The sequence below is a fragment of the Cydia pomonella genome, chromosome 25 (genome assembly GCF_033807575.1).
Source record: "Cydia pomonella isolate Wapato2018A chromosome 25, ilCydPomo1, whole genome shotgun sequence".
In the NCBI taxonomy this organism is placed as follows: Eukaryota; Metazoa; Arthropoda; class Insecta; order Lepidoptera; family Tortricidae; genus Cydia; species Cydia pomonella.
This window is the reverse complement of record NC_084727.1, coordinates 7,316,039-7,344,015: the sequence shown is the minus strand read 5'-3', so window position 1 is coordinate 7,344,015 and position 27,977 is coordinate 7,316,039. Positions and strand designations below refer to the sequence as shown.

The window sequence follows — 27,977 nt, the reverse complement described above, 5'->3', positions numbered from 1 at the left end:
CTACACGATGGCCGTCCAGGGAGGCATTTATGCGTTAGAGGGAGCAAGTGATATTGCTATCTAATTCCACTGCATAGCTGCGTCCCGTAGACTGGCGTACGATGGGCCATCGTGCATCGTGTAGAGGAGACATTAACCACAGGGAACTAATAATCATCGAGACAATTCTTAAACCACCAAACACAATTAGCCACCTATCGTTGCCATCTTCAGATCAGCTCGATGGTATTATAATATTGCATTATCACCCGACTTACATATGCATGCAAATTTCCAGCTCAATCGGGAAATGGGTCAAGCTTCGAAGATTTAATCTACACATACATACTAACAGGGCAAGTTAAATAAAAGCTTGTACCAAAATCCCCCACCGCAATGTTCACGATAAATTCAAAAACTACTAAACGGAATTTCATGCGGGTTCAACATATAAATATGTACAGTTATTCTTAATAAATGTTAAGATGTATATTTTGTTTAGATTTTACTAGAATACCTAACACTGTCTTACTACGTTAACCGCCTGAAATAAATGATAAACCACCACCCTTCGGCGTGTAAACAAGTATTTTCAGTAGCCGCCGGGACGCCCTCAGCGCAGGACGCAGGTCGAGCTGCGGATTTAATTACGAAAAGTTTACCGCTGAAAAACTTTTTACTATAACAAATTTACAGTTTTGTGTGGATGTGATTATTTTTTCGTGTATGAAGGTGAATATATTAATTTTGTAATTTTAATACATGCTTTTCTATTCTACATAAGACATAAGTAAGTAAGCATTAAAATAAAAATAAATGTGTGTAGAGCGGTTCTTAGGGCCACCCCACACTAGCGTCTCCAGAGCGTCGGCGTCTAGTCAGACCAAGTTAAGTTGGCAGCAACTTTGATAGCCCAGACTGTGCAAGTGTTAAGTAAACGTCATAATTTCATAGATGTTTGAGGTTTAAAATAACACTTGCGCTGTCGGCAGCATAGCCAACGTGTAAATGCGCTCCGTAGCGATCAAAACGCAACTGTCACTGTCGCACGAATATTCTTGATTCTTGAGGAAGGCTTAAGTATATAACTTATTTATTTATTACATACACACAACCATCGTTACAGGATATCCTAATTCGACAGTATGGAATTTGACACACACGATAAAATAATTACATAGGTATACAGTACATAGATTAAGTATTACAAACTACAGTAACACAATACAACACATATGGAAGAATGATAGATCAAAATCAAATCAAAATCAAAAATATTTTTCAAATCAAAAATATTTTATTGTATGGTTATGGGTTCTACAAAGGTCTTAGGTATATGAGTCACGTTCTCCATATCCTGCCTTACAAAGGCGTACAATATTTGGTTAGGTACTTATTTTAGATCTAAATCCAATGTAAAGTACATTTCTTAACAAAAACAAAGCATGATATTAAGTAACATAAATTACCATATTATGTAATTTTACTTAATAATGATTATTATATAACAACAATAACATAATATTAATTACTTATTAACATTATTATTATAAATTTAATTACTAACATTATTGTGATTTACTTAGTGTAAAGTCATTTATGCTATAGAAGCATTGCTTGACTAACCAATCAAACAGTTTGTTTTTGAAAGGTACTGATGGCAGTTTTAGTTAGAGTGACACAAAGCGTTTCGTTGTCGAAGCGATAGCGATTGTCACGTTGGCTAGGGCGGCGGGGCTGTCAAAAAAGCTGCTAACTTATCTTGGTCTAACTCTAGTGAACTCTATGGTAGCTGCTCGACACGCAACGTTGACGCAACTGCGCAGCAACGCCATTTTCCATATTATTATTATTATTAATCATTTATTTCAAATAACAAGGATTCATAATACATGGTTAGTAACATAATAGCTCATTATCTTATCATCTACGTTAGTATTCTTATATCTAAGGTTTTTATATTACTATGGCTATGTACACAAATAAATAAATAAATACTCCATTGCAACTCCATAGCGCTGACTAGACGCCGACGCTGTAAAGACGCTAGTGTGGGGAGGCTCTAAGTTTTCGAAATTTAAATTTCTACGGGGCACACCCTTGTGTTATATGACACCAAACAAATGACATTTCAATTTGATTAAGCAAGTTTAAAAATTATCTAATTTTTTTTTTTTTTTTTTTTTGTACATTATTAATTTGGTATTTCCCTACTGATATAGAAAAAAAAATAAAAGAGGCGTAAGGTAGACGCGTAGACGTCACAGTCAAGACATCGAGTAAACATGTCATGCTTAAACCAGCTTTTTTTTAATACTACGTCGGTGGCAAACAAGCATACGGCACGTCTGATGGTAAGCAGTCTCCGTAGCCTATGTACGCCTGCAACTTCAGATGAGTTACATGCGCGTTGCCAACCCTAAACCCGGGGCGGGTTGAGGCTCGTTGAGCTCTGGCAACCTTACTCACCGGCAGGAACACAACACTATGAGTAGGGTCTAGTGTTATTTGGCTGCTGTTTTCTGTAAGGTGGAGGTACTTCTCCAGTTGGGCTCTGCTCTAGATCTGGAATGACATCCACTGGCTGTGCCCTACCACACAAAGCGAGATGACATTCACAATGCCCATACCTCTCTTTTGGACGTAGTTTAAGGACGTACCCGGGTCCCAAAATTAACAATACAGTAGTCTTAGCATGAGTGTGAAACTGACATATTCGCTAGCTAATATGCTAGTTCGAGCGAGATGCATCGAAAAGTGAAATGAGCTAGCGAATATGTCGGTGTCAAACTCGTGGTAAGGCTACAGGTGACAACTGCGTGTCATCGATGGTTGTATTGGGCATGTCGAATACTGGGACGTTTATCTTACTTTGGGGTAGTGGTGCATAAGGTAGGTAATCGTATAACTATTAATTAAGTAATTAATACTCCGTCGAGACACTTTGGTTCGTGGGGCAGAGGCGCACAGATGCTCCACAAGGCGGCTGAGGGAGGCAACGGGCGACATGTTCAATATTATAACAAAATTTAGTTAAATGGATAGAAAGTGAGCCATCCATTATAAAAAAGTGGAATTTAAAAAAATACATTGAGATTATAAAAAAATACAAGGATCCGAAGTCTCAAAAAAAAAACCATTTTTTTGTCTTTCAAAAATAGAAAAGAAAATGGAACCATTCGATTCCTTACACTTTATTGAAAAATAAATTGTATGACAACTATACACATAAACACAATATTTCAAGGTCAAAATGGCAATTTCCTTGATCTTCCATACATTTATATAGGACAGACTTATATGATGTGACGTCACATCACCTAATCATTTTGTTAGAGGCGAGGCGTTTCAATCGTCGAGTGCGAGTGTCAGACTTTAACTCTCATTTCTGACCTTTGTGTTGCTTAAATGCCTTGAGTCCTATGTAAACATTTGATCCTCAGTAAAATCAAGATCGTTTGACATTATTTACAAAAAACAGTCAAGTAGCCAATTGCAATTTCCAATCCAGTGCGGGAACGCTGCCTGTGTGTGGCACCCTATCAAAAAAGCAAAATTTTGGTAGGTATTTTGAATTTTTAGCTTTATTTATTTTAATTGCAGTTAGTTTTAGTTTTTATGGTTCCGTACCCAAAGGATCAAACGGGACCTAATTACTGAGACTTCGCTGTCCGTCCGTCCGTCCGTCTGTCACCAGGCTGTATCTCATGAACCGTGGTAGTTAGCCAGTTGAAATTTCTACAGATTATGTATTTCTATTGCCGCTATAACAACAAATACTGAAAATAAAATAAAATAAATATTTAAGGGGGGCTCCCAAACAACAAACGTAATTTTTTGCCGTTTTTATAAATAATGGTACGGAACCCTTCGTGCGCGAGTCCGACTTGGTCGGTTTTTTTTTATATGAATCCACCCAATCCATCTATAAAAAAATATAAGAATTTTAATTCTATCGATGCCTAGCCTAATTACCATGGTCAATATAAACTGTTTGCTTCCAAATGGCCGCAAAACTTCAATTAGACATCTGACCCAGTTCCCTGTTTAGTGTGGACTAATGTGTTTTTACCCAAGTGGCCATTAAGTATAGATGATGCGCCATTATGAGAAAACCGTGATAAGTAATAGTTAATCGTTATCGGGACACACCGTATCGTTTACTAATTTGATTCTCCGGTGTTAAAAGTTGGGTACATTCCACGACTCTTTTCTTTCCGCACAGACTCTAAGTACATTTTGGCACCATGTCGGTTGAATTTCTCTTACTCGTATCATAGCAAAGCTTCGAGCAACACCGGCTTCCGACACCTCGGAACGGAGGAGCCCAAGCGATATCTTACCGTACATATCATTCTGCCATTTTTTGCGGTGGGAAACGTGCACACAGTCGCACTTCTCACTCACTACATACAAAATCAAATCTCTAATGACGACACAAACTCATAGAAAATGACACACGTTAAAGACAAATCCTGCACACCTCGATCTCTTTTTGTGTACGGACGAGTCACAACATGCACCGCCATAGGTACAGTTATACCTATGCTTCGGCAGAGGGGAAATAGTATGAATGCCGTCTCCCTTCCCGCTGTTGCTCGAAGTAGCAAAGACTAACCTAAAAACTACTCATACAATTCGTCTCAAACAAAGACTGATTAATTGATTGATTGATTAATCTTTGTTTGAGACGAATTGTACGAGTAGTTTTTTTATGTAGACAAGAAGAGACGCTATTCTATACATATTTTGAATTTCGCGCCTTCTGTACTGATAAATTGGTTTGCCTGGCTATGGCTAGCCATAGGCTTATGTTTTAAACTTTTTACTTATTTTATGATTTATAATAGCTAGCCTGCCCTGGAGCTGACCTGCCTTGGTCAACTCCGAATAACTAATTCCTTCGTATCTACTAGTATTTAATCCAAATTCAAGATATAGAGAGAAATTATCGTAATATAAGATGTATCAAAAGCCTTATAACTATTAGATACGATGGGCTTAATGTTACCCTTTTTATTCGTTTTTAAATTGGGGCACATGCACAAGCCGCCCTCATGGACGGATTTATTTGTTATTGGGGTTTTAAAGGTTGCTTTTATATCTAGATTTTACTTTGGATTAAATTCTTTACATATTATTTGTTCATTATAGTTATGGTTAGATAAGTGCTGACCTGTCTTGCTTGGCACCGGTCACGTCCCACGGGAATCGCGGCTGGTATATCTATAATTCATAGGTTCGTTCACCTTTCCGGACTTACTCCTTTGTCTTTCTGGCCAATGACGGACTTTGTTATGTGCCTCTGTACAGTAAATTGCTATAGGGTAGTTTTTTTATATTCTTTTTACATATACATTTTCAAATTAACGTTTGGCGCAGTCGGTAGGATGGGAACCTACGCGCCCAAAAATGATACCGCCATTTTTAGGATTCCGGAGCCAAATGACAAAAAACGGAACCCTTATAGATTCGTCATGTCCGTCTGTCTGTCCGATTATGTCACAGACACTTTTTTCCGAAACTATGAGAGCTATACTGTTCAAACTTGGTAAGTAGATGTATTCTATGAACCGCATTAAGATTTTTACACAAAAATTTAAAAAAAAACAATAAATTTTGGGGGTATACTTAGAACTGAAACTCAAAAAATCTTTTTTCATCAAACCCATACGTGTGGGGTATCTATGGATAGGTCTCCAAAAATGATATTTAGGTTCCTAATATCATTTTTTTCTAAACTGAATAGTTTGCGCGAGAGACACTTCCAAAGTGAAAAAATGTGTGTATCCCCCCTGTAACTTCTAAAATAACAGAATGTAAAATCAAAAAAAAATATATGATATACATTACCATGCAAACTTCCACCGAAAATTGGTTTGAACGAGATCTAGTAAGTAGTTTTTTTTTATACGTCATAAATGGTACGGAACCCTTCATGGGCGAGTCTGACTCGCACTTGGTCGCTTTTTAGTTATTTATTTATTTAATCTTTATTGCACAATACATGAAGTTACAAATGGCGGACTTAATGCCTTAAGGCATTCTCTACCAGTCAACCAATGGATTAAACCAGAATGATTAAGTAGGTGCAGTGTCTTATTTATCTCACTCTCTCGTGTATTTATGTACAGGCCTGAATATTCTTAAACTATTTTTTTTTAAAGTTTCCAATTAGAGATTATAAATAAATAAGTAAACACTTTATTCTTCTACTTCTTCTTCAACCTAGCGTTTTCCCGGCCCAGCGCCAGGGGACCCTGGCTTTCCTAATTAATGTTCTCCACTTTGCCCGGCCTTCGGCATCCTCAGGTGTGAGACTGTTCTCTTCCATGTCCGCTGTCACGACGTCCAGCCAGCGCTTCTAAGACCTACCGCGGCCGCGTGATCTAGGGCCTTGGACAGTGAGGTTGAAGCGAAGCGAAAGTTGAGGTCTGCGGCTTATAATGGCCATACCATCGGAGGCGACTTTCCTTTACTGTACGAGAACACTTTATTGTGCGAGAAAAATGAAAATTGATTACATTAGATAGAAAATTTATGTGTAGTATAAAGGCGAACTTATCCCTAAGAGAGATCTCTTCCAGTTAACCTATACCTAAAAGAGTAATTAAAGCTATACCTAAAGTAATTCTGTGACATTTAATTTGAATTTCATTTTATTTAATTTTTAAATCTATTGTTATTATTCTTGTTAATAATCTGACTATTTTCCTTATTAATAATGATCGAAAATGTATTAATATTATGGTGCGTTTTCTTAACATTAGAAAGAATGTAAGCGATTTTTTTTTCATACTACGTCGGTGGCAAACAAGCATACGGCCCGCCTGATGGTAAGCAGTCTCCGTAGCCTATGTACGCCTGCAACTCCAGAGGAGTTACATGCGCGTTGCCGACCCTAAACCCGCCCCCCTCGTTGAGCTCTGGCAACCTTACTCACCCGCAGGAACACAACACTATGACTATTTTGACGAGTCTTTTTATTGAAAAACACTGTTGAATTATAAGTCACGGCAAATATGTAACAATAATAAATCTGATACGATCATTTAAAGTCTGACTAGTAATATATGATCACGCGCCATATTGCGGAATTTTATTGGAACTACATTTTTCATACAAAACTGAACTGTCACCCTATACATGAGAATAACAGCGCCCTCTTGACAATGCTCATATATTTCTGGTCGGGCTTTACATTATTTTGCTTTCATAACATACTGATTTTTAAAAAGCTATTTTTTATATGTTTAAGTAAACGTAAGTTATAATACAAATTATAACTCCGGGTGGGTCATCTACCTACTAAATTAGGTATTTTCCCGTTCTACTTTTACTTTCCAAGTGATCCCAACTTGTGAAATAGTTCGCGAAGTTTCGTAAAAGTCTCATTTAACTTATTTCCGGTTTCCTGTGCTTGGCCTCGGGCTGTAACCAACTTTCAGCTTATCTATTTATTACTAAATTACACACTGGAGGGCAGTAAAACAAAAACAATCAGATTAAATAATATGATATGTATAGGTATAGGTGTCGGCAAGATAGGATATAGGCGTATTGACAAAGTAAATTTTGTAGTCAACTTTTACTGCCATCTTTCTAGCTTTCTACACAGGACTAAAACTCTTAGAATGTCATATGGCTTTTTGATTCATGTTCTTTCACTGATATGTGTTAAATATCAAACGGTGTCGCCATCTACTCGAGTATAGGCCAAAGGTATATCGCCATCTATTCGAGCATATTTTTTTCTTGATATTTCGAGACACGTTTTTAGTTAGGTTTTATTTATCTTATATGGAGTTGTATATATCTTTGTATTATGTGTATATGTGAAATCATTGTATGTATAGGTGACACAGCTCAGGTAAGAAAGCACATCGAATATTTTTTGTAGGTATAATCTGTCAGATTTATATAATGTATATTCCTTATTTCAATATTAATTTTATTTTTCTTTTCCCTTTGTAAGAATTCTATGTTTTCTGAAAGACTATTTGTATGATTTGATATGACATATATATATATATATATATTATAAAATTTCTATAAAGAAAAGTAGCTACTTACTGTATGTAAATGCATGATTTGTAATAGTAATCTAAATTGTAATTTTTTTTCTTATTTAATGCATGTTAATTATAGGATGTAATGTTTTGAAAAGATGTGTCTTGAGGCCTTTCTCTAGGGACTTCAGCGTTTGCTTCAGTTTTTGACTTTCGCTTAATAGAAAAAAAAACACGAACATAGGTCTAAAATGCACTTAAAAAAATTATAAATATTGCTCAAAATCTAAAAATATGAATATTATTTCTAAAAATTAGCACGGTCATGTTTGAGGGAACTCAGCGATTATTTTTTATTATTTAAACAACCATAAATTCCGTAACGCCAGATCAAAATGCGCCCTAGCTTGCTTGAATACGATAAGTTATTGAAAGGCTTCCAAGCAAATTAAAATAAGCTATATAAATATACTTATGGAAAGCGTTGCCTAGCAGAGCTTAAATTGAACCTACACCAAGCTTCAAGTCACCCCGAGATATTAGACTTAAATCGACCGAGATATGGACCGTGATTACCTTACCTTTAATAAATAAAACAAAAAATAATTTATTTCGGACGACACAATTCATATTTTGTTAGTGACCGGGATATTTTGTTAATATCGGGAGCTCAAAAACAATACAAAATGTAATCACGGTCCATATCCCGCTCGCTTTAAGTCTTGTGAAACTAACCGTGAATCATTCAAAACTGTCACCCACATAATTATTTATACAAATAATGATTGCAAACTTGCATTTGTGATCCGCCCTACTTAATGGCAAATGGTGCGCTGAAATTGGGGTCACACTATGTTTACCTGCCTCGTCAATCACTGTTTATTATTGTTTGCCGTACTAACGAGTCTTTTCAAGTTTCTTTGTCGAATTAAAGGTTGTTTTCTTCAGAGCATAAGTTGAGAAAACAAATTTTAACAGAGCACCTACGTCCGATTAGCTATTTTTCATCACGCTTGCAGATGCAGGCGTACTGAACGACAAAGGCCTCGTTTGCAAAATTGCACTTACCCCCCTCGTTGCACAGTGTACAGTCAAAGAATTTAATTTCCTACCCATTTCGTACCTTGTCACGGGGACAATAGTATGAGGTCTCTAGCGAGTTTCATGTTGTTTGTCACTGTGACAAGGTACGAAATGGGTAGGAAATTAAATTCCTTGACCGTACTATTGCCATACCATGAGTTTTCTTTCAATGTCTTTATTTAGGACGTTTTGCCGAAAAGGTAATAGTAAAATAAAAGGTTCCGTCAGGCTTTTGTGGATCTCGGCCTTCGACCTTCGCTGATTTATTAGGTTTCTGAAAAATCCGCCGCCAAATGTTGAAAACAGTCGAAATAACCATTGCATGGCGGTGGTCATATCTGTCTTCCTGCAGCGAAACAATTTCCGCTGGGACGGTACAAGCCTTCAATCCCAAACCCGAAATTAGGGTCACACAATGTTTACCTACGTGATCGTCAATCATCGCGTTTATTATTGTTTTCTGTCGTACTAACGAGCCATTTGAAGTTTCTTTACGTTGATGATCTTAGATTACCTACAATGGATCGTTTTCTTTAGGACGTCCGTTAGTTGGCTGGAATAGTACTTTTACATTGGGTCACAAGGGAGCAAGATAACATGTATGTACATGTTTACGGCGATGGCTTCTGATTAGCTAAGGTTGTGTTTCTACCAGAGATGTGCGAGAATACGTAGCGAAGAATATTATGTTCAAAACCAATAAAATCACTTCATTTACCTATCCTCGTTGAGCCCAGCTCTTGTGGGCAATTTTCTATTGGTTCTTAAAAAAGACATCCCTCGATAATTATCCTCGTACATTTATGATAGAAACGCAGCCTAATAAGGAGCTTTGTCTTTGAATTCGATTGTATATTTAGTCATTTATTTAATATTGCATTGTCATGTACATATGCATGTCATGTGTATTCCGGGTCATGGCTCTACGCGGAGGTCAGCCTTAGAACTTTGACGCTGACTGTGCACCGGTTTGCTTTAAGACCCCGTGGGTTCAGCCGGCCTAGGCCTAGGTGACAATCGTTATCGCTACCATAACGAAATGCTGTGTGTCTCTCTATCACCCTTCGATATTAGTGCGATCCAGCTGTACTGTAGGCATGACGTAGAATTTCAACGTATGCAAAGTTTACGACCTAATTGAAGGACTTAAATACTAATTATTTATGCATTTGTTAAATGTCAGTACCCGTAGATGACTACTATATAAACTCTGTATAACTTGAATAAATCAGTTAGTATTGAACCGAGCTCCTGAGTATCAATTACTACCCCTAACGCCTCGCACTTCATGGCGACCCTGCCAGTCGGGCTGCTCGAGCACCTTGTGGCAGCCCTACCAGCCAAGCTGCTCGAGGCAGCCTCAGTTAAGACGCCGAGCCGCCGCACAACAGCTACCGCCACTCGGCTGCACCACCGCCCAGCCAACCAGCTACGTCGAGTCAACCAGCTCCACTACGCCAATTACTACCCCTAACGCCTCGCACTTCACAGCGTTTCGATCGCTACGGAGCGTAAGCGATTTGCATGTTGGCTACGCGGCCTGCCCGTCGTTCTTGCTCCGTAGCGAACGAAACGCAACTGTCACTGTCACACTAATATGGAAGAGGAATAGAGAGAGATGACTACGCTACGCTACGGAGCGTTAACGATTGGCATGTTGACTACGCGGCCTGGTTCTTACTGAGCGTAAGGGTGAACGAAATGGCTGTGCGTGCCACAGGATCGCGACCAATATATTTTTAAATTTGTTTGTTACTGAACAAAATTTCATCAAGATACATTTACTTGTTTCAGATCATATAAGAATGGGCGGCAAAACGGGACGAGCGTCAAAACTCGCAGCGACAGTGCTGCTAGTAGTCAACTTTGTTGTCATGGTTGGTACTTGTTGACTTATTGTTGTTGTTATCCTAAGGTAGTCCAGAGGTGCAAAGGGCCTTCAGAAGCTAGCGCCACGCCTTCCTATCTTCAGCTTGCCTTCTGGCCTCGCTCCAGCTCAACCCGACCGCTCGTAGCTCTCTTAGGACGGACCGTTGCCAAGAGTGTACAGGGCGCCCGGAGCCACGGCGTTCGTCCGACGGTTTCCAACCGAAAGCAGGCCTATGGAACTCTTATAATGCCGTCCCTTTCATGGCACTATCCCTCTCATTTCATTTCATTTATTTGCTCAACATTGACAACATAATTCAGTATTTACACCAATTTATGTGAACATGTACCCTAGAAGGGTGTAGCTATAGCCTTTCGGCCATGTAGGGTTAAAATTCAAGTCATTATCTTATCTGTGGTCGTGCACGTATAGGGCCGTCAAGTTGTGCCAACCCTAATAATTGCTCGGAGCAAAGCCGAGCCTAACCGAGCGAAGCCGAGAAATGACGAACGAAGGAGTGTCGCCCCACTACTAAAAGCCAATACCTAAAACGTCATGTTCAGCACTTAATCATAATCATCATCATCATCATCATCTCAGCCATAAGACGTCCACTGCTGAACATAGGCCTCCCCCTTGGACCTCCACATGTACCGGTTGAAAGCGACCCACATCCAGCGTCTTCCGGCGACCTTAATAAGGTCGTCTGTCCATCTTGTGGGTGGACGTCCCTTATCAACGTCTTAAGGGTGAACGTTCTTAATCATAATATTATTGTCTAAATCATCTTGATGAAAACCATTTTTTAAAGAAGACGAAGAAGTCTTTCACCTATAATCAAAGCACGTGGAGTAATATCAACAGAGCCAACGAAACTTCGGTACTGAAATATTCAGGAACGAAGGCCAGCTTTGCTTAGGCCTTCAGATTCGGCTGAGACCTATCACGCGATCACCTTGCACCTGTCTCTAGTACTTTACTTGAATAAGACCTTGATTTCTGGGCTTTTGATCTCAAATAAAATGTAAGTAATAATTCTTAAACATACAAGCCTAAATCTCGTAAGGTCTGTTATTTTATTCCGTAGACTAAATAACGTTTCATATGTAAGACATGACATTTATAAGTACCACATGAAATGTCATTTTAGTTTACGGAATAAAAAAACAGAATATAGGTACAAAAGCATAATTATATACCTAGTTATCCACTTACACATTTGTTATAATTAGAAACTTGAAAACCTTTATAAATAATTTAAAAAGTAATTAGAATGATAAATTAACTAAGAACATAATTAACTTATCTTATTCCTATTCATATTTGTTTATTGCTATCATGTTCAAAAATACAGGTGTTAAAATAAATACATTAGTAGGTACCTACATGACACCCTGCAACCTTACATTTATTTGTACTTTTTTTATAAAATGAGTCTCTAGGTAGACTCAGACCAAGTTAAACTGGCAGCGGTTTTGATAGGCCAGCCTGTGCAAGTGTTAAGTAAACGTCATAATTTCCTAGAAGTTTGGCTTTTAAAATAACACTTGTACTGTCTGGCCTGTCAAAATCGCTGCCAATTTATCTTAGTCTGACTCTACCTAGAGACACGTTTTATAAAAAAAGTAAAAATAAATGTAAGGTTGCAGGGTGTCATGTACCTACTAATGTATTTATTTTAACACCTGTATTTTTGAACATGATAGCAATAAACAAATATGAATAGGAATAAGATAAGTTAATTAAGTACAGGAAGGATAATATTACAAAAAGGAAATAGTTCATATTATAATATTGTCTATAGTTATAATTCGTTTCACGATGACGCGCAGATTTGTCAAATCTAATCTTTAATTATATGGCAATACGAGTCAAGGCAGGCGTCTTCGTGAATGACACGATCTACCCCATCTGTCTCCAGTTATAATACTGGCCTACCTAGCGGTACTTAGCGATAATACCGCCTCTATATTATTTCTTTTATTTTTTCTTTTGTTTGTTCTTAAATGTAAGATGTATTAAAAAAAGTGCTGCAGAGTTTTGTGTGCCGGTATCTTCTCGGGTCAAAAATGTAGAATCTAGATCCAGTGCTAAGTAGTTATTGCACAAAAAGTACAAAACCGGACAAGTGCGAGTCGGACTCGCCCACCGAGGGTCCCATACATCTGTGAAAATTTCAACTGCCTAGCTATCACGGTTCATGCGATACAGCCTGGTGATAGACGGACAGATAGACAGACGGACGGACAGCGGAGTCTTAGTAATTCGGTCCCGTTTTACCCTTTGGGTACGGAACCTTAAAAATAGAATCTCAGGTGCTCGGGGATCGTAATTGTATTGTGTCACATTTGCTTATCTTTTTAATTTTTAACCGTCGGTCGAGATTAGTTATAAACATAACAATTCCGAGATTCTTGTTTCATTCTTCTTAATTATTAAGTACCTGGGCGACCGAGCTTTGCTCGGTTATAACTATTTATTCTAATATGGTGGTGTATAGGTGATAATCTTAACTACATTTTTTTTACTAAATTAAACTTGTCTAAAACAATAAAAATTAAAAAATTATATATAAACTTGAACATATAAAAAAAAAAAACAAAAGTTAGTCACCGGGCGAGATTCGAACCCGTAACACTCGTTTAGCAGTCCGCGTCTTAACCCGCTGGACCAGACGGACAGTGGCCAGCAATACGAAATTAGCGACCATATTCTGCGTCGAAAGAAAAACGCATGAAAACTCGAAAACACGCGTTTTCCCAAACATAAGACTAATCTAGATCGATTTTTTACCCCCAAAAACCCCCATATACCAAATTTCAGCAAAATCGTTAGAGCCGTTTCCGAGATCCCGGATATATATATATATATACAAGAATTGCTCGTTTAAAGGTATAAGATAACAATTGATTTGTCATAGATGGCGTGCGGAGCGGTGTTCGCGTTCAGCCTTTGGGTGATCGTCTCGCCTACCACGCTCTCGACTGCCATTGACACGATTGACAGCCCTGTGGTTAAGGTAAGTGAATGGGGACGTCGCACTTCACACTCACTAAATACAAAATCCAATCTGTAATGACGACACAAATAAATACATAGAAAATGACACACGTCAAAGACAAATCTTACACAACTCGACCTCTTTTTGTGTACGGACGAGTCACAAGTGTCACAACGTGCACCGCCATGTATAGTTAGTTGTACCTATGCTTTGGCAGAGGGGAAATAGTATGAATGCCGTCTCCCTTCAATCTCTATATCTTTTAAACCTCTAGGCTGCCGGTCTAGCCAAGTATAAGGGGTCTAACCATAATATTAAAAGAACGGTAGGTGTGATCTAAATACATTTATTTGGCACAATGAATATAACCTCTTCCAATCTAACTAACCACACGACAGTAGTACGCTTGTCGCTCAGACAAGCAATTATATTGTATCGAGTTCTAACAAAACAAAACGTACTGACCTGCTAATAATACAATCAACGTAACCACTTGTAATTTGCATCGACTGTCATCGTTCGACTGTCATCGTTCGAATGTCACCTCCCGAATGCTCGTTCAATATTTAAGATGGAGGGATCGATCACGTGACTCTTCACGTGATCGATCGTTACAAATACTTTTAATACTATAGTTAGCTTATTTAATCTAGAAAAATGTATTATAATGACAAAATATCTATATAAACTAAACAGTATCCTTACACAAGGTAATAATCGCTATCGCTTTGACAACGAAACGCTTTGTGCCTCTATCGCTCTTCCATATTGACGACCGGTTTCGCCTAGTGGGTAGTGTAGTGACCCTGCCTACGAAGCTGATGGTCCCGGGTTCAAATACTGGTAAGGGCATTTGTTCGTGTGATGTTTGTCCCTGAGTCACGGGTGTTTTCTATGTATTTAAGTATTTATAAATATTTATTGACCGAAGCGTAGCGTAGGTCTACGTTTTGACTCGCGCAATCTGCTTTCGTATGTCCGGATGTTCTCCTCTACAGGTCGCAATTCTCAACCGATTCGCGTGAAATTTTGCGACCATATTCTATGATCAAATAGAATTTTTTTGTCGATCCAGTTTTTGTAATTTTTTCAAAATGGCGGAGTCATGGTACGTCGCGCCTAAACAAATAGCCGTATCGATATCATAAGAGTTTCCTCCTTGTGAGACATGGTTACAGAGTGATTTGCGAGAAATTCAGATATTTTAGAACGCTGGTTTAGGGGGTATTTAGATATTTAGATTTTACTCGAGAATAAGTAGCCTAATTTCACCGTGTTATATATATCCATTCGTGGCTCAATTGGTATACACTAGCTTTACAATCATGAGGTTCCGGGCTCAAATCCCGAACAATAAAATCTTTTTTGTTTTTTTTTTGCACTTTAATTTCCTATTTTTTATTGACTAAGCTTTGTAACAGGGAGAGAGAAGAGGACCCTGGATCTATTCCCTGAATTGTAACATTTTGTATTTTTTTTGTATTTAAATTTCGTATTGTTGATCAAGCGACCACGAAGCGCGAGCAAAGCGTATTCGTTTCAGTTTTATTGTCTGAACTTTTTTTATAGCCGTTAAAGTTCAAGGAGACGGACAGTTGCGCAGGCGAAAACGGGTTCATTTAAAAAAAAAATCTGAGCAGTTTTTGCATTTGGATTAATTTATCAACTTTGGCTTTGCTATAGAGACGTAGTTGTAGATTGGAATATTGATATTATATTAGGAATAGAAGTTTAAACGTAAATGTATGTTATATTGCTTTAATAAAAAAAAATTATATATCATAGCTAAAAGAGGGAAACGGTTTTCTAACATATTTGTGCAGTCGCCGCAGAAAGTTTCGGTACGGTTCGTGGCATTCTTTTAGAAAATTTAGGTGCATATAGATTACTAAGTTGCAGGAACACATTATATGTATATCTTCTGTTGATATTTTAGTCAAGGTATTCGATGTAGCAAAATGATGTTTTAGTGGATTAAATTGCCAAATCCTATAGAGATAAAACACTACAGAGTGAAGCTCTGATGGCCCTTCTTCTGCCGACGAAGATGGAGGTGGTTCTACTTTTACCATTCAGGGGATGACCGACTAACTGTGGGCGTTTGGAAACGGGAAAGGGAGTATTTTCTCTTTTCTTCCCATTTTGTAGGCGTTGGCAAAGAGAATTTGAAATGGAGGTGGATTGTCAAACAAAATTTTGTTGCTACAGTAAAATTGCTGCTATATCTTTCGACACATGATAAAAATTTGTAGAACGCCATTTGACTTTCCTTTCCTTGATGATCTTTTTGATCCTTATTCGTTTACTAATATATGTTATAATTGTTAAAGACCTAAAGTGGCGCCATCTAATAGATTAAAGGCCAAATGTTTGACAGCATCGTTTCGAGTGATGGCACCATAACGTTCCAAAAGTTTTAATCATGTGTCCAAAGATGGCAGTAAATTAACGTGTCTACAAAGTTTTCTTAGTTAATAATTAATGAAAATTCCTTTTCCGTGCGGGCTTTTTAAATTCTAATAGGTATACGAAAAAGTATCTATAAAAAATTAAGAGCAATTAACATTATTTAGAGGTCGCTATAAATGAAACAATACTGCTATACAAAATAGTATGAAAATAAATTGACCCATCAATAATTCTGCTTTGAAAATGTCTTTAAGGGCTCTTTATTCATTTTATTTATTATTTATAAGTATGCTAAAAAAGATGGCGATCGTTTTTTTTGTTTTAGGTAACTTTGCATTTTTTTATTTGTATGAGGATATTGCAAATCACAAAATCATAGCGACAACCTAATCATTCGCAAATGAGTTCAAATTTGGCACATAGATTACTGTTCTATAAAGGGAGCCATGTGAAGATAAAACCCTTTCAACTTTTTTCTACATACAAAGTTGGACCATCCTATTCGATAATTATGTTTTTTTGTCAATTTAGTTTTTATAAATTCTTCTAAACAGCGGAGCCTTACATTTATTCAGTTTTAAGGGCTCCTCTACACGATGGCTCAGCGTAGGCCAATCTAAGGGACGCAGCTATGCGGTGAAATGAGATAGCAATATCACTTGCTCCGCAATCACCGCTATCTAACGCAGTGGTTCCTAACCTTGTCAGTTCTGCCACCCCTATGACTAACTAGGGAACCCGATTTTACCCCTACTCCCAATAAATATCAATATTCTTTCTTACAGGTCTAATTTCTGTTATATTTAATTGAGCTTATTACCTCCGTAAAATACCAGATTTACCCCTACGGGGGTAATTACCCCCAAGTTAGGAACCGCTGCTCTAACGCATAAATGCGCCTCTAAAACTTGCCTACGCTGGGCCATCGTGTAGAGGAGCCATAAGCTATGCTCGCGAGGTCTACAGCTCACAGAGCTACTAGTTTTATTATTTATTATGTGGTGGGTCCAAGTAAACCCCTAAGACCTATGTAACAATAGAAAAGACACATCTCTAATTCAATAGACACAAGTGCGGGTAGTTGCGAATTCAATATTCTATAAATAGTAAGTCGGTGTCAGCCGCACGGCGGCACCGTGCCATCGATCATCGACGATTCCATACCGCGAGGCTCCTATTCGAGAAGCGCAAGTCATATAGTCGTATTAGTGCATCCAAGTAAATGGGTCATGTTTACAGATTTGGGTTCTTGTTATTTCTTATCCAAAGGTCAATACTTAATGTTATATCGTCGATATCTATTTTTATTCAATATTTATAAATCACAAATGGAAAGTAGTCTCGAGCAGGTACTAGGTACCGACAGCGAACGAAGGTACAGTCAGCATCAATAGTAGCGGATGAAACAATGCGCCAAAAGTATCTGACATCCCGGATAACTTTTCCAAATATACCTAGATAAATTTCTAAAATTCACGTTCAAAAGTATTTATTTTACTGTCTTTGTTGTTCCATATTAAAGACATCACTTTTTGTTAAGCCGTTACAGAATGGTAGATACTTATGAAGCGTTATTTGATCCGCTACTATTGATGCTGACTGTACCGACCCTTAACTTTTGATAATCCAAAATTTCCCAACTATGGTTCCAAACGAACAAAATAATCTGTGGTTTGGTATAACTATTATTTAAAGCATAATATTTTAATAAATGTTTGAGAAACTTTACTTTAAGCCGTTATGTATATAGTTATTGGAAGTAATGCATGTGCGAACCTTTCATTTTATGCTTTTCCAATTTTTTTGTTACTGTTAATGTACGTATTTTTTTATATAACAATAAATATTTAAAAAAAAACTAAAAATCTGTATGATGCAAGCTTTAGTGAAATGTACCTGAATCGTTAATTAGTATACTGTCGATTTCCATTTTATGGAATTTGACCCACTAAATTACCCTTTTTATCAGATATCGCCCCAAAAATCATTAACCGACATAAAAGTGGCATTACACCGTTATCGGATCACATATCACAAATTGCCGTATCATGTTCGATTCCATCCGGAACCGGGTCGTCCGGACAAAGCGATCGAGGATCCGGGTCAGAGCTGATGAAGCAATGAATGTAATTGTTATCTAATATTGGTAATCATTGAGGGCGTGCGAGGTATTGGGGCGATGCGATTACCGCTTTCGGACTGAATTATTTTATATCACTTAAACTTTTGCGCTTTGAAGATAGGTTTTGTAAATTACATATATTTTTATGACATATATATTTTTTTAATCAAATTTCTATGCAGAAAAGTAGCTACTGTATGTAATTCCATGATTTCTATAGTAATCTAAATTGTATTTTATTTTTCTTATTTAATGCATGTTAATTATTTGACGACCGGTTTGGCCTAGTGGGTAGTGACACTGCCTACGAAGCTGATGGTCCCGGGTTCAAATCCTGGTAAGGGCATTTATACGTGTGATGGATATTTGTTCCTGAGTCATGGGTGGTTTCTATGTATTTAAGTATTTATTAATATTTATATATTATATATAGTTGTCTAAGTACCCTCAACACAAGCCTTATTGAGCTTACTGTGGGACTTAGTCAATTTATGTAATAATGTCCTATAATATTTATTTATTATTTTATTTTATTTTAAGATGTAATGTTTTGAAAAGATGTGTCCCGCCGAGTTTCTTGCTGGTCCATATTGGGATACCCTCCTCCAACTGAGGGGGGATTTAAATCTTCTCGGGTCAGAGGTGTAGGGTTAGAGCCGGTGTAGCTTTATTTGACGTTCATAAGCGCATTGTAATATGCCTACTTGAATGATAAACTATCTTTATCTTTCGAACGCGAATCTTTTTAACCTTTAATTCTGACATTTCTATAATATTTTTCTGATAATTTTATTATAGCGTCTATTTTGATACGAAAGGATAGTTAGTTTAGGCTTTAATGAACACACATTCATAGTTATTATAAAAAGCGGCCAAGTGCGAGTCGGACTCGCGCATGAAGGGTTCCGTACCATTTAAGACGTATTAAAAAAAAATCTACTTACTAGTTTTTGTTCAACATTTTGCCACTTTGGAAGCGTCTCTCGCGCAAACTATTCAGTTTAGGAAAAAATGATATTAGGAACCTAAATATCATTTTTGAAGACCTATCCATAGATACCCCACACGTTGGGTTTGATGAAAAAAATTTTTTTTAATTATATGACGTTTTAAAAAAAAAACTACTCACTAGATCTCGTTCAAACCAATTTTCGTTGGAAGTTTGCATGGTAATGTATATTATATATTTTTTTTAGATTTTTCATTCTCTTATTTTAGAAGTTACGGGGGGGGGGGACACAATTTTTTTCACTTTGGAAGTGTCTCTCGCGCAAACTATTCAGTTTAGAAAAAAATGATATTAGAAACCTAAATATCATTTTTGAAGACCTATCCATAGATACCACACACGTATGGGTTTGATGAAAAAAAATTTTTTTTTTAATTTTATGACGTATTAAAAAAAGAACTACTTACTAGATCTCGTTCAAACCAATTTTCGGTGGAAGTTTGCATGACAATGTATATCATATTTTTTTTTTAGTTTTTTCATTCTGTTATTTTAGAAGTTACGGGGGGGGGGGGGGGGGGGGACACACATTTTACCACTTTGGAAGTGTCTCTCGCGCAAACTATTCACTTTAGAAAAAAATTATATTAAAAACCTCAATATCATTTTTGAAGACCTATCCATAGATACCCCACACGTATGGGTTTGACGAAAAAAGATTTTTTGAGTTTCAGTTCTAAGTATGGGGAACCCCCAAAATTTATTGTTTTTTTTTCTATTTTTGTGTGAACATCTTAATGCGGTTCATAGAATACATCCACTTACTAAGTTTGAACAGTATAGCTCTTATAGTTTCGGAAAAAAGTGGCTGTGACAGAATCGGACAGACAGACGGACATGACGAATCTATAAGGGTTCCGTTTTTTGCCATTTGGCTACGGAACCCTAAAAATGGAAGACTTTTATTTTTCCATATAAAATAATTCAGCAAGTAATGTATCCACTACTTTGCTTTAACTCAGAACGTCGTATTTAATGATGTCTACTTTAAGTTTGCGGTTATATCAAAAATACACAATGTATACATGGTGGCCCCAAATAACCATAGATGTCCGTGCGATTAGAGTAATATATAGTACATTTAATGCATAAACAAAAATGCTTAGTACCTAATGCACCTATACGAAGTAATGGTTTATTCTCAACACGATAGTCGATACCTCCACGTTTTCCCGAGATAAAAGGAACAGATACACAGACGGAAGGACAGACAACACAGTGATTTTTCCTTTTGAGGTACGGAACCCTAAAAACGGCATGTACATTATACAACTTTAAGTAGAGTGGCGAAGCTAAGCTAAGTAGTAGTAGTACATTCTATTGCAGACCCTGTTGGCGCCACACACGTTGACCGCATCCCTGGGCGTTGGCTTAGCTTTGTTGGCGCTTTTCTTCTTCTTCGTGGCCTTCATGGGGTTCTGCGGGGCGGTGACACAATCACAATTCTTGCTTGTCATGGTAAGCTGAAAAACTCAAAAAAGTACTGTGTGAAGAAATGTTTTCTGACATGAAGTGATGCTAATCGTTCACATTTATAGCAAGTATCGAAAACCTCTTCGAGACCATCCAAGTTTACAAGAGAAGGTACAAATTTTGTCGGCCTCCCGTGGGTAATAACAAATTGGTGTTGAATTTTTTGAGACTAAATTTGAAGAACATGACTCTTTTTTACGAGACTCTGAACTTAAAACGTAAGCCATTTTAAAGTGCAACTCAAAAGGACTCTCAGTTAACAATTTTATCTTCAATTAATAAACGAAATTAGTAAAGGAAACAAACGAATTTGTTTGATTTGTGTACCCAACTCATGAATTTTACGAGTAAGTATGTGAAGATAATACGCTTCGTTTTTTTTTTTATTGAGAGCTCTCTGAAAAGGACTCAAGTCTCGATAAAATTATATCTAGTTGAAAAAACTCATGTTTAGACTAAGTCTAAAAAACTGAATCGAGTCTTAGGGCAGAGGACTCAAATAACTCGAGTCTTAACCAACACTGCTTTTATATTACTCAATTTACTACTTTTATGTGTGTTTTTTGTTTACCTCTAAACTTTTAAATGCCATTTAAGAAATTCTTCACAGTATTCCGCGCTCATTTTGCTGTTGCTACTGCTGGAGTGTGCGCTGTTTTATTACTTCTCGTCCACGCTACTTGAGGTCAGTGTTTTCATTCTAGAAGTCCCTTTTTAGGGTTCCGTATTCAACTAGGAACCCTTATAATTTTGCCATGTCCATCTGTCCGTCCATCCGAGGCTTTGCTCCGTGATCGTTAGTGCTAGAAAGCTGCAATTTGGCATGGATACATAAATCAAGCATTGTGACCGAACAGTAAAATAAAAACTACAAAAAAAATGTTTAGGGTATCTCCCATGCTAACCTCCTTATTCCCTTTCCATCATACCAATAAGTCGGAAAGGGACAAACAATTATTAGCGGGTTGTCAACTTTAGTAGACGTTTATGAATAAGGGGGGTAAATGTTTTTAGTTTTATTTTTTTGCTTTAACTCAATGGTGTGGTACTTACTGTCCAAGGCCCTAGATCACGCGGCCGCGGTAGGTCTAAGAAGCGCTGGCTGGACGTCTTGACAGCGGACATGGAAGAGAACAATCTCACACCTGAGGATGCCGAATACCGGCCAAAGTGGAGAAGATTAAGTAGGAAAGCGGACCCTGGCGCTAGGCCGGGAAAACGCTAGGTTGAAGAAGAACTCACTCTCAATGGTGTGGGGTATTGTTGGATAGGTCTTTCAAAATGAATAAGGTTCCAACATTTTTCGGAAATAGTCGGCCCGAAAGAAAAAAAATGTGTGCCCCCCCCCCCCTCTAACCTTTGAACCATGGGTCCAGAAAATATGAAAAAAAGTGAAATAAAATCATAATAAATACTTGTCAGTGAAAACTAATTTTGCAAGATTTGTGATTTATTTTCATTATTAGTGCAACGTCCATTATAGGGGTGTATACCATACTTACATGTTTTTTTTAACATCTTCTATGGTTGTTTTGTTTCCAGAAAGGTCTACAAACAGAAGATGGGCAGTGGACACACGCGCTTCGCATCGCGTTTAGCTGCTGCGAGAATGCCAAGTAAACATATATAACTTTTTAATTTTCACAGGCGGCCGCCATATTGCCCGCCAAGTCAATCCTTTTGATTAACATTTTTGGTGTAAAAACTATTTAACAAAGATTACATTTATTACTACTTTTAAAAGGTTGTAAATTTTTTTGTTATTATTTAATGAATTATGACATATGTTTCTCTTACATAAAGTTATTTATTAGGTTAATTAGTATTATAATAAAACATGGAATATTACACCGGATTTATCAATGCAATACTGTGGTAACAGACTAATCAATGACCGTATTTTTATTCAGTATTAACAACTACATAGTATCGAAATAGAAGTAGTTTGATTGCAAAAGGTGTTTTGCCAATAATAATTATATAAATCATATCACATTTCATAATTAAGTGTAACGTAAAAAAACTTATTCTATAACTGGTTTAATTTATCGCCCGGATTAGATTTATACACTGTATATCTATAAGGTTGAAGATAATTTGTTTATTAATTTATGGTTGGACCGGACCGATACAGTGTTATGTTTACGACGATATAAATAATCTTTACTTAATTTAGTCGTTATCTTTTATGTATTTTTAAATTTTTTCACTCTATATTATTTTATATCTTTTTCCTTCTTGTCTGTTACGTTTCGTGATTTTTCTCACTTGACGGTCTCAACGGAAGATCAGCGCTGGAAGCCAACAGCAACATGCTGAGATGAGGCCATTTCGTGGCACTTTATACTTTCTTTTGTTTTTGTTATATCATGTAATTTAATGTGTCTTGTTTGTGTTTACGAATAAAAAATATTATTTTCTATTCTATTCTATTCTATCATTGTTATTTTTCCAGCGGAACTACAACCATACCATCTAAGCTACCATGGTCCTGTTGTGGACGTGCCGGCTTGCCTGACAACTGCACTGCCGGCAATATGTACCAGAAGGTTAGGTCTAAAACATATCAACTTTTTTTTAAAAGCTTTTATTTAACTTGCAATGTATGTATGTTTGTTCGGGTGGAATCTTGCAACTCAATTTTGAAGTTTGAACGAGATCTATTATTAATATTAATTATTTATACAATAATATAACCTTATTTTGAAGTAGATATCTTCAGCCGATTGAGCTGAAATTTTGTATACACGTTTAGTTTGGATGACAATGCATGATAAATTATGTGACGTCATTCTAAATCCAACATGGCGGACCATTCAAGATGGCGGAATAGTTATTTTTAATGCACTTCTACAATATGGGTATCAAATGAAAGGGATTGTTGACAGTTACTCGAAAAAATATGTGACGTTATTCTAAATCCAATATGGCGGAACATCCAAGATGGCGGAATAGTTATTTTTAATGCACTTCTACAATATGGGTATCAAATGAAAGGGATTGTTGAGAGTAACTCATAATAACTAAAAAGTAAAAATAAAATAAAAGTACATTTTTTTTTAAATTAAAGCTTTATTTAAAGCTTTTATTTTAAAATAAAATTTTCCTTTAAAATTTTAATCATCAACTTATAACCTCATTATGTACACAATTTATATGTTCATAAAAGCTTGTCGCGCGAATGGGTGCACTCAATCAGGTCAATTTTTAAATGTCCTTAAATATTAATATCAACGGTGGTAATCGACTCATGTGATTCGGATCTTTGCTCATGCATGTCTTACTAACTTTTGTATCTCCGGAATATAATTTTATTGGCGTTGAAACTTTAGATCCATGGGGTCCCAGCGCGCACAAGTTTTTTGGAGAAATCGCGAAACGTCTGGTTGACGTAACTGGTGGCTTCCTCGCACAACGTATCAATATTGCGATACAACGAGGAAATGCCGCCAGCATCCTTGGTATAATGCCTCAAGGGCCTATTTTAGATATAAGCTAGTTATAATAATCATCTGTATATATCCATTATGTATATTGTTATTGTAAATATATCGCCATTTTATTTAGTTTTCCAAGATATTGACGGAAAATTGTTTTATTCCAATAATACCTTAAGTTTGGTTGGCAAAAAAGTCAAGCATTTTTTCTGCAAGTAGGCGGAGTAGGTAGAAAAATACATAGCAACATTTATTTTATCAATTGAATATTGTTATAGGAAAGCCAGTTCTTGCAGATTCTGATAGATATTAGAATCCAAACAGGGTAGTCCTAGGGTAACTTTAGGAAACTTCCGATTGTATATATTGGAATTCTAAAAGACCCTGAATGAGAAAGTGCTAAAGGAGGTATCGAACGATCTCTATTTTCTACTTTCTGTTTTCTAGGACTGTCTCCAAACTATAGCAGGCTGGCTACGCCGCTACCAAACCGCAGCATATGCGTCGCTAGTAGCGACACATGTCGTAGTATCGTCGTGTGCGTTGCTGCGACGACGGAGCTATCGACACGCGCGCCGCGGCAGCAGCGGCGGCGGTAAGTAGAGTTACTGGACTATCAATCAGGTAACCAGCTGGCTACACCGCCCCAACTTAATGCCTTAAGGCATTCTCTACCAGTCAACCATTGGGTCAAACAGAAACTTGCAGTTAGTGCAGATGATGATGATGATTTCTATAGAAAGAGTGTCAGACGCATCGGCCCGGACACGGATCATTCTACCATGAGTTATCTTTTATGGTCGGTTGCACCAACAAGCACTGTTAACGCGTTTTGCTAAATTTTATAGTATGGTAAGTTTCTTAGGTCAGTCCGCCAATTGGCTACTTGACAGTTTATTGTAAATAATGTCAATCGATCTTGATTTTCCTGAGGATCAAATGTCTATATAGGACTCATGGCATTTAAGCAACACAAAGGTCAGAAATGAGAGTTAAAGTCTGACGCTCGCACTCGACGATTGAAACGCCTCTAACAAAATTATAATGTGATGTGACGTCACATCACATAAGTCTGTGTTAAATGTATGGAAGATCAAGGAAATTGCTATTTTGACCCTGAAATATTGCGTTTATGTGTATAGTTGTCGTACAATTTATTTTTCAATAAAATGTAAGGAATGGAATGGTACCATTTTCTTTTCTATTATTGAAAGACAAAAAAAAAATTTTTTTTGAGACTTTGGAGCCTTGTAATTTTTTATAATCTCAATATAGTTTTTTAAATTCCACTTTTTTATAATGGATGGCTCATTTTCTATCCATTAAACTAAATTTTGTTATAATATTCAACATGTGTTAAGTACCCAATTGTGGTTGGTGCAACTGGCCCTTAGTAGTTCATTCTTTGGAGGGTAACTACCGAATAAGTATATTAAGTTCTTTTGCAAATACGCATTAAACCAAATATCATGAAATAACCAGTACGGCTAAGATGGTCGGCTCTTTATCATTTGACACCATGCCTGTCACGTTCTAAGTGTTCTAACAAGTAAGTATGTAAGCGCGAAAGTGACGGGCATAGTGACAAGTGATAAAAATGGAACCATGCTGCCACCGCTGTTCAGTTCATTAAAACAAAAATATTACTTTCATTTTCATTTTCATTTATTTCATTGTAAAATCATGTACATAAAATCTAACTTTGCTAATCCGCGAAAAGATATCGTGCTAGTCTATCAGTGCCAACCCGTTATACTTACTTGCGTATTTTTACATGCAATTAATGTTCCCGCCCCTCCACCGAGTTGTCGAACGGGACGTCAGACCATCAACATCTCCAGGGGGCCTACCGCGAAAACCTAAATTCGCGAATTGCGAGGACCTTTCCCTTTTACTTTCCCTAACACGTAATTAGAGTGACAGAGAGAAATGCCCGCAATTGACGATCTTCGATTTTCGCGGTTATAGCCCTGAGGATGCCTCGTAGTAGAGAGACGAAACACGCGTCGAGTTTTGTACTTTTGGAGGTGATTTATTTTTGCGGTGGGAGAGTGGGAACATTAATTTGATGTAAAAATACGCAAGTAAGTATAACGGATTGGCATTGGCACTGATTCACTAGCACGCACGTTATCTCTTCGCGGATAATAATAACGCAAAGTAATATTTTTATTTTTCTTAGTATGGATTTCCGCAAAATAAGGCCTGATTCTATTCATTATTCAGTTCAGTTTCTTTATTTGCTTTCATAATTTTGACGGCCGGTTGGCCTAGTGGGTAGTGACCCTGCCTACGAAGCTGATGGTCCCGGGTTCAAATCCTGGTAAGGGCATTTATTCGTGTGATGAGCATGGATATTTGTTCCTGAGTCATGGGTGTTTTCTATGTATTTAAGTATTTATAAATATTTATATATATCGTTGTCTAAGTACCCTCAACACAAGCCTTATTGAGCTTACTGTGGGACTTAGTCAATTTGTGTAATAATGTCCTATAATATTTATTATTATTATTTATAAGATACAAGCATCATGGAAACTTGTATACAAAAAACCAAGATTATATACTGTATTTTTCCAGCAACTCCTCAACCCTCCAGGAAGCGGTCGTGGCACTTATCACGCGTGTCACCAGGACCTGGACAAGATGATGTACTTATGCTAGTGTTGGGCCGAGGAAGACTCGGCTGGGTGGAGAAGACTTAATTCCATGGCAGACTGGTCTCCACCGGCAAGAAGACCTCAAACTGGAATTGAAAAATTAGCTTAAAATACTGATTGACGAATTTCTACTTGTTTCACACAATCAATACCAATGTCTTCTTTTCTCTCAATACACAGAAGTAGTCATGGACGTATCCACGATTGAAAATAAGATCTAGCTTCTTGATGGACTCTCATGGTTTTTGCTGGTTAAAATAGTCAAAACGAAAAAGTCTTGGGCTTCTAACAACCATGCCAGTGTCTTCTTTTCTGCATGGCCCAGACAAAGTATCCTAGAAGCAAAGTAAAGTAGACAGCAAGGCCCGCCTCAATTTGACTCTGGTGACAAGGAAATCTTTGTTTAGTTGAAGCAGATTTAGCTAGATGACTTTCAGGATCTCTTATACATAAGGTTTTTACTGCTAGCCAAGATGATAATCTAACATCAACAAACGAATTTGGCATGACAAGTGACTATTTTTACACATTGTCGTGTTGGCTAGGCCAAGGCCGGATCCAGCTTTATAGTTAGGGCGAGGTTCACCAGTTTAGAAAAATATCTACTGTTTTCCTAGGCCCAGCCTGCTCCTGGATCCAACCTTGGGCTAGGCCCCCTGAAATATGTTACTTATCGGGGGCAGGGCATGGAGGATTAAATTAAAAAAAAAGTCTTGACTAAGCGGGGTCCAAGCCTAAACAACTCAAAAGGCCTCATACTCCTGGATTTATATTTAAAATGAGCATTAGTCAGTAAAAACGAAAAGGATTTTTATGAGTAGGTAGTAGGTTAAATGAAACACTGCCAATAGTTCATTAAATTTATTACAATTATAAGTGAAATTATCTGTGCTTTTGTGCTAATACTCCTACTTTTGTAAAATGT

The 27,977-nt window shown here is 37.1% G+C and overlaps 1 protein-coding gene across 1 annotated transcript; it reads left to right on the top strand.

Moving 5' to 3' along the window:
• The first annotated feature begins 248 nt into the window (after positions 1–248).
• On the top strand, positions 249–27,813 carry LOC133531385 (CD63 antigen-like). Its single transcript, XM_061869582.1, has 9 exons — positions 249–711; positions 10,866–10,948; positions 13,862–13,960; positions 20,809–20,940; positions 21,566–21,640; positions 22,498–22,571; positions 23,411–23,504; positions 24,840–24,987; positions 26,973–27,813. The coding sequence occupies exons 2-9, from the start codon at positions 10,877–10,879 to the stop codon at positions 27,095–27,097; spliced, it is 819 nt and encodes a 272-aa protein (XP_061725566.1). The 5' UTR covers positions 249–711; positions 10,866–10,876; the 3' UTR covers positions 27,098–27,813.
• Positions 27,814–27,977: the final 164 nt, after the last annotated feature.

Excerpts from the sequence above, each read along its gene's own strand:
- LOC133531385 (XM_061869582.1), top strand. The coding sequence starts at position 10,877 with ATGGGCGGCAAAACGGGACGAGCGTCAAAACTCGCAGCGACAGTGCTG. Across the intron at positions 10,949-13,861 it reads TAGTCAACTTTGTTGTCATG|ATGGCGTGCGGAGCGGTGTT; the intron begins GTTGGTACTTGT and ends GATTTGTCATAG. Across the intron at positions 21,641-22,497 it reads TCTCGTCCACGCTACTTGAG|AAAGGTCTACAAACAGAAGA; the intron begins GTCAGTGTTTTC and ends TTTTGTTTCCAG.